Genomic DNA, 14,751 nt, shown 5'->3' with positions numbered 1-14,751 from the left:
TCTATTGTAATTATTCAGATTTAGCTCCTTCATATGTATGCATTTCTACACAAATAAAAAAAACTTTCACAAATACATGCAAAACCAGAATGTCTCATAGCATACAAGGTTGGAATGTTTCCCCTGCCATGTCAGTTTTGCACTTTAGTGCAATGGTGCTCAACTTTCAAATGTTTTGGACTTCAACTCTCAGAATCCCTGATCATTGACCATGGGTTTGGAAGGTGAAGTCTGAAACATCTAAGGAGCAAAATTTGAGAATCATTGCTTTGGAGCAGGGCTTCTTAAACTCTTTCCACATTTGAGCCTTTTCTGCCCAAGAAACTTTTATATGACTCTATATAAAATAGGTATAAAAACTGGACATTTACTGGAAATAAATCAGCATTTTCAATGATTGCCAAATAGACTGCTTTCTCTTTTTGTGAAGTACAGCTGAATCATTTTCTGCAGAGTCCACTGTAAACACTGAACGTTGGTGCTAACAGTTTTGTATAAATGGGTGGCATTCAGAAAACTTTTTCTGTTGATAAATTTTCTGTGATCCCAACATTGAGCTAAGGGAGCCTCATTTGGGGTTGGAACACACAGTTTAAGAAGCAGTGCTTTAGAGAACATTAAAAAACTTTGTCGGAATGTTAAAACTTTGACACCAGAAGTTTGATGTGATAGAATCAGCAAAAGGAACATCACATGAAGCAGCTGATCAGGTATGGTGGACTCTCAGCTATCAAACAATGAGGAAAATGTGCCCAAGACTGATAGTATTAGAATGTGTGCAGTCATATCCCATAAAATATAGGCATGAAACCTAGTGTTTCTTGATTTGTACAAAGCCTAAAGAGCACATGATCCATGGTTAGTTTAATGGCAGATGGACAAGGCTGGTTCATCAGTGGTGCAAATATACCCTACAATATTTCAGAGAGGAAAATTGAAACAGATATACAAGATTGTATAATATCCCCCCCCCCCCCACACACACACATAGTTGGGTTCATTGAGAAAAAAATATTTTTGCACTTTGAACTCGGTTTGCATCAATGGAAACAACCAAGGACAAAGAAGCGACAATTAGAATCATAGAATCATAGAATCATAGAATAGTAGAGTTGGAAGAGACCACATGGGCCATCTAGTCCAACCCCCTGCTAAGAAGCAGGAAATCGCATTCAAAGCACCCCCGACAGATGGCCATCCAGCCTCTGCTTAAAAGCCTCCAAGGAAGGAGCCTCCACCACAGCCCCGGGGAGAGAGTTCCACTGTCGAACAGCTCTCACAGTGAGGAAGTTCTTCCTGATGTTCAGGTGGAATCTCCTTTCCTGTAGTTTGAAGCCATTGTTCTGTGTCCTAGTCTGCAGGGCAGCAGAAAACAAGCTTGCTCCCTCTTCCCTATGACTTCCCTTCACATATTTGTACATGGCTATCATGTCTCCTCTCAGCCTTCTCTTCTGCAGGCTAAACATGCCCAGCTCTTTAAGCCGCTCCTCATAGGGCTTGTTCTCCAGACCCTTAATCATTTTAGTCGCCCTCCTCTGGACGCTTTCCAGCTTGTCAACATCTCCCTTCAACTGTGGTGCCCAAAATTGGACACAGTATTCCAGGTGTGGTCTGACCAAGGCAGAATAGAGGGGGAGCATAACTTCCCTGGATCTAGACGCTATTCCCCTATTGATGCAGGCCAGAATCCCATTGGCTTTTTTAGCAGCCGCATCACATTGTTGGCTCATGTTTAACTTGTTGTCCACGAGGACTCCAAGGTCTTTTTCGCACACACTGCTGTCAAGCCAGGCGTCCCCCATTCTGTATCTTTGATTTCCATTTTTTCTGCCGAAGTGAAGTATCTTGCATTTGTCCCTGTTGAACTTCATTTTGTTAGTTTCGGCCCATCTCTCTAGTCTGTCAAGATCGTTTTGAATTCTGCTCCTGTCTTCTGGAGTGTTAGCTATCCCTCCCAGTTTTGTGTCGTCTGCAAACTTGATGATCGTGCCTTCTAACCCTTAATGGGAAGAAGAGAGAGAAACTGGGACATTTTAAAAGCAGCTGAAAAGTGGAATGATAGAAAATCGACTGTGACAGTCGTAACCAGATTTGGAACATTTAGAGGACACACAACTGGACAAATGTTCCAACACATTCACATGTAGGTTTGTATATGATACTATCAAGGCAGAAATGGTTCTGGTAAGGTGTGAATGGGGGTGGGTGGTTGTAGTACTTTCTCTAGCTACCCTTCCCAAAGGTTGGTAGCATTTACCACCCAGCTTAGTTCTGTTTTCCAGTTGTGGTGGAAATGAAAAAATGGGCATAAAAGTAGGACTGATTTTGGTTATATCAGCAGGGGCATACACAGGGGGAAGGATTACCAGAGCCCATTCCCTTGGGCATGAAAGAGACTAGCTCTCATTAGACAATGGGCAACATTGCTAAGCCTGATCAACCACAGCAGGTAGCCAAAACTCCAATCCAAGTGGGAAGCTCTTGGAATTGCTTTAGGGCTCCATACACCTTAATCTAGCCTGAGCACTTGCAGTTCCCTCATATCCCACAATTGACTTGTCAAAGATGACAACAACAACAACAACACTTTATTTATATTCCGGCCTATCTCCCCAAGGGGACTCAGTGCAGAGCTCAGTCCACATACACGGCAAACATGCAATGCCATTTGGAGACAAGACAGAATAGAACACAAGACAGATAGAAGAAGGTATGTAGTCTTGAAGTCCAGTTTTTTGGTTCCTTGGAGGTTGAGGTTGCGCTCAGATTTAGTCACAGGGGTGCTGTTGCTCCATTTCCTATGTTGAAAAGCCATCAGGACTTTCTCCTTCTACCTTCCTCTCGGTCACCACATTTCTTGTCTTGTTATTTATGGTGTCATAAAATACCTCCACTGCAATTTGCAGTACCTAATTTCTCTACTTACAGCTTATAAACTGTTTTTGAACTGCTTAGGTAAACAGCTGGGCTTGACAGCCGAGTGCTCATCCCCACCGAGCTTTGAACTGGCTGGTAAATCTTATTACTGCTGGTGATTTACCAGCTGTGCTACAGCCCAGTCCTAAAACACACATCTAGATTAACAGAATTATGAGTGCAAACTGCTGACACCAATCCCTGTTTCCTTACATCAACTTACACGAGTATTGCCTCTCAGAAGACTTTTCAAACAGCAGAGGTATGAGAAAACATGTTTCTCACCTCTCAAAGCAGAACAATGAATGGTAGGTCACCTTTGGTGGCAGTTGTTTTATTATGTACCTATTGTTACCTGGAAAGCATTTCAAACAGCTGTGTGAATTAAAGCTTTAAGTTCCCCAGGCCCTGGGCTACGTGCTTTGGTTACTGCTTGGCTGTCTGATGTCTGCTGTTTGAACTGAAGCCACCTCTGGTTTTTCTTTTTGTCTGCATTATATTCCTCGCTATTGTTTTGTTCCTCAGAAACCAGCATGGCACCTGCGACATGAGCCAGGTGTCCCAGTGGGATATGCCTCTGTGCATTTTGGGATTGCGCTGCCAGGCATCAGTGAGCCAGAATGTGCAAACATAAGTGGGTTCACACAAAGGTAGACTTTAGGATTGTGTGTGAGTATGTTTTACTCTCCGTCATTAGCCTACATTTAACAAGAAAATTGCATGTTTTTAGTTTCATTCTTTTACAGGGGTGTTGAAAAGGCAGATTTGGAGGTGACCAAAGTGGATGATTTCAAGATTAAAACAAGTTCAGTTATTTCATCTTGCATAAAATTAATCAGAAATCCAATGATCTAAAAGTTACTGTGCTGAGAAATATCAGAGAAACAGCCCAAACCATCTAATTTTCAGTGTGTGATTTGCCCTCCCTTGTTCAAAACAAATCCCATTCTCCTAAAAACAAAGGAGAGTGATCTAGGTTATCTTTCAGACTTTAATATCCCAGTGCGGAGAAGATCCCTTTATACATTCTCAACCCGTGTCACACTTTCAAAATGCTACTGTTGGATAGGATGGAGTGGGTTTAGTTCAGTCTTAGGCTCTTTTTTTGTAATCACCCTGACAAGATGCAAATTGACAAAGCAAAAATGAATACTTAGAATTTCAGAACAATTTAGGTATAATATGCACTAAATGATCTTGAATGTGGAACCTGATATGCATTTATCTAGCAGTTCTCTTCTATGACTCTCAAGGGGGTCAGGGTTCAAATCTCTGCTCAGCCATGGAAACCCACTGAGTGACCTGATGCAAGTCACACACTCTCAACCTCAGAGGAAGGCACTGAGAAAACCCATCTAACAAAACCTTGCCAAAGATTCTCATGATAGCTTTGCCTTAGGATGTCAACATCTAGAAATTATTTGAAAACACAGCAACAGTAACAGTCCCATTGAATGCAATAGGATTTACTTCTAAGTACACATTAATTAAATTTTCAACATGCAAGAAGTGCTTTGCTGGATCAGACAGATGTTTGATGCATAATCTAGTTTATTTTAAGGAAGGTATAACATGGTTCATCAACATACAGCAATCTCCCTTCTGTCCATATCTTTTTAGAACAGTAACTATTTTTTTAAAAAAAAATACTGGAACAATGGGAAAGTCCAACACAACAATAAGCCTTGTCCATAGGCACATCTAGCTGTCTTAATGATACAGGAATGAACAAGACTTTGACTTCCACTGCATAATCCCTTGATTCAGTGTTTGAAAGATGACAAAATCAATGGTGTTTTGAAATTCACAAGATTATCATAGTCACACCAGCAATTTCCGCCTCATAAAGAAAAACATGCTCATGCTGAGGAATGCTAAATAATGTGATTCAGCTCTAGTATTGTTTAATACCTCATGTGCAAGACTGACTAGTAGTTCTAGCTTTTTGTATGTGTTTAACCACGCTGTTTGTTTGTCACCACTGAGACTATTTAGATACTGCTAACATTCTCTTTACAGTCCAAAGCATATGTTTTTGAGTCAAATAAAAGTTCAATTCATATCAAATTACTACATGTAAATTTTCAACGGATGTCTGAAGCTGCTAACTTTTTCAGATGGTAAAATCTCACATGCTTTTTATGTGGCATTTTCTACTACTGCTTGTGCTGAGACTTACCCTATGCCAACCACAAGGTTATTTTGCTTTACAGTAATGGAGGTGATACACGCAACACTGGGCATATTGCAGGAAAGGCAATGGCATCCCTGTTCTTTGTCATTTCAAAAATCATCATCATCATGATGGAAAATGAGCACTTCAACAGAGGAAAGGGAAAGCACATAGCTTTAAAGTATCTAATTTAAAAACCAAGGGAACACAAAACCGCAGCTTATTGTTGAAGGTGAATGAAATAGTCTTGCCACTATATAGAGAACAGAGAAACATGGCCGGATCATATAGAAAGCTTAGCAAACCCAATATCTTATTCTTCACAATAGCCAATCAGAGGTGTTTGAAATACTGCTGCACAATTTTCTATCCCAGCATCCTTTGAGAAATACACCCCTTGTCATCTTCAGCCAGCATGACTGATAGTGCAACACATTTGGAATACATGAAGTTAGGAAAGGTTGTGTTACATGAATGGTATTATGAGAGAAATACTCAGTTCTAATATATAGGAGGAGTGAAAAGAATATAGGAGTTGTAATAAACCACAAATTAAAGAATGTTATGCAGCAGGCAAAAAAGCTATAGGGATTCTAGGTAGCATCAATATGAATATAGTATCCAGATGGAAGAAATACTACCACTGTCTTCAGCTTTAGTCAGATTTTGTCTGGAACAACAAGTCCAGTTCTGGGTAGCACAGTTCACCAAGGATATTCACAAGCTGAAATGTGTTTAGAGGAGTGAAACCAAAATGGTGAGGCATCTCGAAACCAAGTACTATGAGGAATAATGTCAGGCACATCTACAATGAAGAATTAATTACAGTTTAATACCATGTTATCTGCCCTGGTTCAATGCTATGGAATCCTGGGATTTTTAGTTTGGTGAGGTACCAGCACTCTTTGGTGGAGAAGATCTTATAAAACTACAACTCCAATGATTTCAGAGTATTAAGTCATGACAGTGAAACTGGTGTCAAACTGCATTAATTCTACAGTGCAGATGCACCCTTAGATGATTGGGTGTGTTCGGCTTGGAGAACAGAAGACTATGAAGTGATCTGGACAACTATCAGTCAGAGTCCAACCTTCCATTTCTGAGCAAGGTTCTGGAGCATACTAATAAATAATCTGATAGCCATCTTTTATATACATCTCGTATTTGTGAGAATGTCATGTAGAAGATGGAGTGAGTTTGTTTTCCGTTGTTCCAGAGACTAGAATATAAACCAATGGACTCAAATTATAAGAAAAAGTTTCTACCGAAATATTTGGAAAAACCTATTGACTGTAAAAACTGCTCAACTGTGGAATGGACAGCTGCAGAACATGCCTGACTTCTCTTCTTTGAAAGTTTTTAGTCAGAAGTTGGAAGGTCAACTACCAGGAGTGCTTTGGTTGTATATTTCTGAATGGTAAGGAGTTGGAATAAATACCCCTTATGGTCCCTTCTGACTTTCTGTCTCCATTATTTCAAGTTCCCTTTTAAAAAACAAACATTCATTAATTCTGGGGAAATCTTGAGACATGTAGATTACAAAAGGTTGTTTTTGTTCCTACATACCTTTATTTTGATTCTGAACTCTGGTGATCATTTCATAGGATTTTCCAGGCATAATTTTGTATAGAGGAGTTACCATTGCCTTCTTTTTAGGAGGCTGAAAGTGTGCGACTTGTCTAAGCTACCAGTCGGTTTCTAGGATTTCATGGGTATTTGAACCTTGATCTTCCAGAGTCCTGCTCCAACACTGAAACCACTACACCTTTGCTGGCTCTTACTATAAAATATAATATTTTCCACCAATATTCCATCCATTTGGACCATACGTTAAAACTGAACACGGGTTTGTGCATCATTGTTTTCAGAAATGAAACTACTGGCAGTTCATGGTTCATATAAGACCAAAGATTTTCATGTCAGAGCTGTGGAAAACCTACTCTGGGATTCATTCTAGAATTTTAACGGGTTATATAAAGGAGTTTCAGCACCTTGGATTATTCTTTTGATGCCTGGAATGAAACTGACATGGCAACCACTGGACATCACTACATTGCACCCCACAGTCATCAAACGTGCTTCCACATCAGGAGTCTATTCACACTGCACAGTTCTAGCGCTATCATTCCACTTTAGCTGACATAGTTCTATACTTTGGAATCCTGGGATTTATAGTTTGGTAAGAGGCAGTAGCAGAGCTCTCTGGTTACAAACTCTAAAGACCCCTCCACAAACTTCAGATCCTAGGATCCCGTGGGATGCTGGCATGGCATTTAAAGAGAAATGTAGCATTATAATTGTGACTGGGCCTTTGGTCACATGTATAATTTCTACTCCTCTGAAGACCTATTAAATAATTTTTCCCCTTTCCCCTCACCTGATGCTGTACAGGACATTGCCATTTTTGGAGATGCGTAGGAGTTTGTTATCTGTTGTGATTTCATGAAAGTGAGCTCCTTTCTCATTGGCAAAGAACAAGTCTGGCTTCCAGATGGAGTCCAACATAGATGGGTCCAGATCCAGGGCATCATCTGGAAACTCATGGTATGCCAGTCGAGGGTCATTCCATGTCTGTCGCAAGAAAATATTCACTCTGTAATCCTGCATTGAAGAAATAAAACCCACATTACTGTTGAGTATCCAAAAGAAAAGGCCTCAAATGGTAGTGGTAAGTGCAGCAAGGACAGCAATGAAAAGTAGCTGAAGAAGAATGAGAAAAAACAAATCTTCAGTCTTTATTACCATTAGGATCATGCCCTTAGTCTGTGAGTTTCTCTGTTGGTACTCTTTCTTAGCTAACCGTCCTTATTTTTAGCTCTTTAGCCAAGGGGTTTGTCGCAGGGCAAACAGCTGCAGCTCACAACACCTGCCCCACACACCATTTTCAGACTATTGTACGAGACGGTGGTGCTGTATTACGTATGATAGAACAGAGCGTACAAATTTAATTTTTGAGTACTACAATCTACAGGATTTATTTCACACTAATTTCATAAAGACGTCACACTTATAACGAATTGTGCATCTTACATCATACAGCTTAGTCAACTATCGACTAAGGAAACAGCCCAGTCTCTACCCCATTATACACTTGTGTCAGAGCAATAAATTTTTGCATATAAAAATGAGCTTTACAAAGGTTTTCAACCCTACCCAGCCAGCAAAGCAGTGAATATACAAAGCAATGAACACACATTCTTGTACAACATCATTTTAAAAAAAGAAAAAAGATCACAGTCTAAATCTAGCCAAAGCATTCTGATACTTGAGGCAGAAAACAAGCATCTCTTTTCCCAATATGATGGTACAAATGCAAAGAGAAGCAAAATAACCAATAATTTGCTGCCTTTTCATAATACCCCAAGTATGCCACCTGGGGCAACCTTTTCACTGTGCTTAATGGCAAATCTTGGGGTTGGGTTCAAGAGAAAGGCGAAAGAAAGAAATGTTGCCATGAGAAAGCCCCTTGGTTCATAGGCTCTTTTTGTCCAATTGCAGAATGAGACAATGCTCCAGTCTTTATGGGCTTGCCCTGTAATTTAACAAACCTTGTTTCACTAGCACCCAGGGGGCTTTTGCTTCATAACCTTCATAACCTCATGTCTTACATCTCCCTGCTCAGACAGCAGAGCAGGGAAAGCCATAGTTTCAGACAAAGGAAACTGAAGCTGCCTCCTATTGTCCTATTGTCCAAGGAAAGAGTTTGGTTTGGCTTGTCCTGGAGATACTCAAACAAAGGTTCCCCTCTGCCATCTGTCGCTTTCCTCCTCAGCCTCACAGGAGAAAAGAAGCAGGTGGCTTTTTTTCATAAACAAAAAGAGGCGATAAAAGCTTAGAGTCTCTTCCTTCATTTGCATTTTCAATGTGCTCAGAAGAATGGTGGGTCATAAACCAATGTTACCGCTTTTGTCTAAATTAATTGCTGTGATAAGTATATATGGTTTTTATTTAGTGCTTTTCTGACTTGAGATGACCTGAAGCAGTAAGTCAGAAGCTGATGATAAAGTGAAGGTGTGTGAAGGAGTTATTATATGTGTGTTTATTGCAAAGTAATACATAACTGTAGACAGATACCAATGATCTTCTTCTTCCTAATGCAAATCAGTGGTCCTTAGAATTACTAGCTTTTCAATTTATGTATTTTTCCTCAACTTGAAGAACATTAAATCACTTTATGAGGGTGGCTCTGACACAGCTGGGTAGCTGAAGACTAAGAACAGAAACCAAAACACAGAATAAGATAGCAATAGATCATTGGGCATGACCAAAACAAAAAAACAAAAAACAAAAGTTTTTTACTCTAGATGGGTTGAGAATCAGATTGACTAGAATTTAGCTTTGACAAAAAACTTGTCTACCCCAATAAATACTTGATAAATATCTACTAGATTACTGTAACTTGCTTTCCATGTGCCTCCATTTGAGGACTTTTCTACAGCTGAAGCTAGTTCAGGTTATCGTAGCCAGGTTGTCAGCTAAAGTGCTCTTTTAAACCTAACACCCTCTATGGCTGGATCTACACAGCCATATAATCCAGTTTCAGAATGCAGATTAACTGCTTTGAACTAGATTATATGAATCTATACTGCCATATAATCCAGTTCAATACAATTAATCTGCATTCAGAAATGGGATTATATGGCAAGGTAGATGGGGCCTTTGTGTCCTGTTAACAATGGGTTCGACTTTTCAGAAGTTTGTGCTAAAGGATACCCAATAAAAGAGAAGAAAGGCAAAAGAAAGACTACTTGGTTTCTCCCATTCTTATGAATTCTCTACTCCTGAATAAGGCTATGAGGAGAAGATTAACAAATTCAGGAGCTGTCATCTAAAAAATAATTAGATTATAAATCTCTGGAGGTAAATTTTATCTCTTCTTTTACAGTCCCATATAAATAGACGATGCTTTATAAATAATAAATAATAATAAAGTATCAAACCTGTAACCACAACCTTAAGGACTCTACTTGACGGGGAAAGAATCTGGGTGGCGAGTATGGCCAGGAAAAAAGGCTTTTGGCAGCAAGGGAGGTAGGGGGAGGGGAAGGAGCAGGAAAGAGGAGGGAGAGCTTGGAGGAGGAGGGAAAGGAGGGGGAGGCGCATGCTTTGAAAACCACTGGTGTAAAGCATACTCCTTATAATTAAAAAAAAACAGTAATACTGGCTGTTCTATCAGAAGGAAAACCTCTTATCCACAATCTAAACAGCTGGTAAACTGGCTGAGATTTCTGGGAGTTGTAGGCTAAAACACCCAGGGACCCACAGGTTGAGAACCACTGATCTACACTGCAAAATTAATGAAGTTTGGCATCACTTTAACTGCCATAGTTCAAAGCTATCAGAACATGGACTGGATTTATTAGTTATGAAGGCAAACTATTCTAACATGCATCAGCACCCCTGTTATTGCATATTCTTGGTTACCATGAAGAAGGACTACCCTAAGTCCAATGAGGAGAATCTTAAAGATCAGAAGGGAAGATTGAGAGGAGACATGATTGTCATATTTAAATATTTGAAAAGCTGTCATAAGGAAGAGGGAACAGGGTTGTTTTCACCTGCCCTGGAGACTAGGACTCAAAGCACTGGGTTCAAATTACAGGAAAGGAGATTCCATCTGAACATTAGGAAGAACTTCCTGACCATAAGAGCTATTCAACAGTGGAACTCTAATAATAATAATAATAATAATAATAATAATAATAATAATAATAATAATAATAATAATAATATTTTTATACCCCACCCCATCTCCCTGGAGGGACTCGGAGCGGCTTACATGGCTTCTAACTCTTTGCCTTGGAATGTGGTGGAAGCTCATTCCTTGAAGACTTTTAAACAGAGGTTGCATGAACATCTGTCAGGAGTGCTTTGACTGTGCTTTTCCAGCATGGCAGGGGGTTGGACTAAATAGCCCATGTGGTCTCTTCCAATTTTATTACTCTATGATAAAAAGCTAAGATTTTCTAAATATTTCTGCACCTCAAGTTCAACTGTGCACTTGCACAATATCATCATAGATTTTACATGAAAGAATGCTAAAAAATCATTTGAAGGAGTTATCTACTCAAACTTCCATATCAGAGTTAACCACAGAAGAAATATATAATAACCTAACTTTAGTTTAGCCTTAGTAGAGCATTTCTATCCAGCTTTTGCAGTATCTTCTCTTGACTCTAGCCATATAACTTGGTCACAAATGTTTCTGTTTCTGTTCAAAGCCAGTGCAGAAGTGCACCGTAAGTATAGGATCCACACTTTCCACAGTGCATAAACCTGTGGTACTAATTGCAAGAGATATGGAAGAAACCAGGCAATGGCATTCTTTCACTTTAATTGCTCAGTGACTGTAGTCCAGATCCATGCATACCTATCATGTAACAAACTCATAATGCCCAAACTCTTAATACTCTAAAGAAAACATTACAGAGAGTATTACAGACATGTATGTATAACAGACATTACACAGAGATGATTATTATTGAATTGTGCAATGTAATTAATTTGCAAGTAGGTAATATTGTTTTAGCATAGTCTGATAAAGACAGAAATTCAAGATTTGTATGCCTGGTCCATATTTCACCTTGGGCTTTTTCTGCAGTACTAATGGCACCACATCACTTCTTTTTGTTGGTGTCTCACCTTCATTTGAACTTGAAAGCACATTTCTAAGAGGCACGAATAAAATTTTATTCTCTCTTTGTAAGGAGGGCCAGGTTTCAAGATGTCACCTTCACATGTTCTAGTTAATTACCCATTTCTTCCTCCCCAAGGTAAGATGTCTTTAGAAAACTGTTGAATAGCAGAAGACAATTAATAATGTGACTGGCCTTATGCAAAACTAACCAGTCAGGCACATCTGAAGACAGGAAAGAAAGGTGGAGGCCAAGAAAATGGAAGGATCTGAAGAAAACAGAGGGCTTGAATATCTGCAGATAGCAGCTACCTGAGTGAATAAAATGTATCGATTTCCTCCCTTTTCTGTTTGTGAAAATCAGTGATGGCTGCAGTCAGTGAAAATCAATGTAATTGGCCTAACAGGCAGAAAGCAAAAGAGTATTTTGCTTATTCAGCTGCAAACCAGTTGAATGCTGGCAGGTTGGACCTGTTCCTATGCCTATTTCATGTGAGATGTGAAATAAATCTGTGTAGGAGGGAAATTCTTGTGGGAGCAGCCTTGCATGATGAAATGGCAAAGAAAGAGTTGAGAAAGCTAATAAGTCATTGCTTTGGGGATCTTAGTGCTCTCTGAATAAATGGAGGTTTGAACAAGTTGCATAAGCGAAGACGCCACATACTGAGGTGTCAATGATGAAAATGGATTATTGTGAGAGTATTCCTACCTGGGATTCACATATAAAAGACAATACTACCAAGACTAGTGGAGGGCAAAATCACTTATCTAGGCTTCTCCAGATGTTGCACTGCACCTTCTATGAATTCTAGTGAGCATAACTAATGGTGACAAATGCTGAGAAATGTCATCCAACAACATCTGTAGGGCGACATTTTGCCTATCCTGATCTAGATTATATGCCTGACTGCTCAGCTGCACAAAGCCCTCCATTAAAAACTATCACACGTGGCACAAGTGGAGTGGGAGAGGCTCAAACGCAAATTCTCTGTGTGCCTTCAAGTTCTTTCTGATTCATAGTGACCCTAAGATGAACATCTCATGAGGTTTTCTTGGTAAGATTTGTCCAGAGGGGGTTACCTTTGTGTTCCTCTGAGGCTGAGAAAAAATGACTTGCACAAGATTATCCAATGAGTTTCCATTGGCTGAGCAGGAATTTGAACTCCTCAGTTGTCCAAAACTCAAAGAACAGCACCACACTGTCTCTCCTTGTCTTACGTGGCCTAAGCTCACTGAGGCTTACGCCACAGCAGGATGTGTATTGGTTGCACTTTCTGTTGTTTCAAGCCTGTGATTTTCCCAGTGATATAATTAGTCATGTGAAAATATCAGATCAAAGGGTTTTACTTTTAAAAAACCAACAACAACACATTAACAATTGTTTTATTTTCCAATATTTTGTTACCATGATATAAGGGAAGGGATTTTGTTAACATTTAGGCTTTTTTGTCTTTTTTGCCAGAGCACAAAATTAATCAATTAAATTGCAAAAATGTTTGCCCTGTTTCACATCCTGTTTCACATCCTGTAATGCAACCATGTACATATTGAGGACATCTACAGCCAATGAGCAATGGAAATGGTAGGTAGACTGCTTCTCCTCTATCCCACTTTCTGTAAAGCCTCCCTCCTGCAATTCCCCCTCAATTTGGCTTCCTTTTGGATTTAAAATAGTAGGGAAAAATAATTGATAGTAGAAACAGAATGGAGGCACTTGGTTTTATTCTACATAGCCACTTAATCTGAGTCAGGACACATATTACTGCCTGGAGGCTGGGATGGTAGCCACAAAAAGCTGCTAAATGTGGATCAATTCAATCCAAGGAGTCTTTTTTCCTACCTTCTCTGGCAGGAAGTGCTGGCAAGAAGCAGCTTGTCTGATGAGGATCAATGCTAGACAAAAGCCAGGTAGAGGAAGAAAGGGGAAATGAGCAATCCCATGGGAACAATGTACCTCTTTCTGGGGAGGTGTTTGTTTATCTTCCAGGGAGCTGTGTTTCCAGCTTCTTCTCCCAAATTCTTCAGTGTTAGCCCTGTCCTCATAAGTGACCTGTATTTTGAGCTTGGGTTTCAGCTCTACATTGGATATACGCCAATTGGTTTCAGTGGATTTTATGTCTTGAACTGGAATTTTCAATGATTTTTTGAGCATACTGTTTCTGTCTGGATGTGTGGTGTATGGTTTGTGGATACCTGACCTTGAGGCAGCTTGAAAAAGGATTTATTGCCTGTGTAGATGTGGCATTGGAAAGGAAATCTAGACTCAATAATGGCATATTAATTGATCTTACCATCTAGTAACCTTTCTCATCCATTGCATTCCTTGCCCACACAGAAACACATAATATTTGGGCTCAAACTCACTATATCTGTTATCATTTTTCTTCTGTAAGATCTGATGCATCAAAGCAGATGGGATATTCAAGAATTACAAACAATAGTCCCATGTTTCTGTGGCTGACAATGTCCTTTTTGCAGACAAGAAATGACAAGGACAAAAACCGATCCAACAGAAGCATTACATCACTGTTGGTTGGAAGACAAGAAAAAACAAGAACAGACAGATGCTTGAAAGAAAAATGGCACTAAATGTGAACCTGTGTTTTCTGATATTGTGGAACATAGCCTGAACATAACCTTGATTCTAAGCCTACAAACACTCCTGTCAACATAGAAAATCATCTTCACACCCACATCATCATCATATTTTCATATTGGGACTCAAGGTAGTTTATAAAAGTTAAAACTACTGCAGATAAAATTTTATATTTTACAAAAGTTAAAACATAATTAAACTATTGCTTCTCGGTCTTTTGGCTAAGATCAAGTGTAGTAACTATCAGTAATTTTAAAAGAAGTTTAAAACAGACCATTTAAAAGATCAGCAAATATAAATGCTGATCCTCTCAGGTCCTCTCAGCACATGAAATGACCTATCCACTTGAGCAATCCGTCCTCAAAGGCCTGCTGAAAGAAAAAGATTTTCACCTGCCTACAAAAGGATAGCAAGGATGGTAGTTGTTTAATT

The 14,751-nt window shown here is 39.4% G+C and overlaps 1 protein-coding gene and 1 pseudogene across 3 annotated transcripts in view; one reads left to right on the top strand and one right to left on the bottom strand.

The window, feature by feature from the left end:
- Nucleotides 1–14,751, bottom strand: part of glra1 (glycine receptor alpha 1) — a 114,154-nt gene that overhangs the window by 36,891 nt on the left and 62,512 nt on the right. For 2 of the 3 annotated variants that reach the window (XM_016995732.2, XM_008116333.3), the window contains exon 4: nucleotides 7,467–7,690. In XM_016995732.2, the coding sequence (XP_016851221.1) occupies nucleotides 7,467–7,690 (224 nt within the window). Of the gene's footprint in view, nucleotides 1–7,466; nucleotides 7,691–10,042; nucleotides 10,691–14,751 lie in introns of those variants that run through there. The other variant, XM_062970265.1, reaches the window with a different exon arrangement.
- LOC134297222 (U2 spliceosomal RNA) lies at nucleotides 14,521–14,598 on the top strand (annotated as a pseudogene).

Source organism: Anolis carolinensis, chromosome 2, assembly GCF_035594765.1.
Source record: "Anolis carolinensis isolate JA03-04 chromosome 2, rAnoCar3.1.pri, whole genome shotgun sequence".
NCBI lineage: Eukaryota > Metazoa > Chordata > Lepidosauria > Squamata > Dactyloidae > Anolis > Anolis carolinensis.
This window is presented reverse-complemented; position numbering and strand designations above follow the sequence as displayed.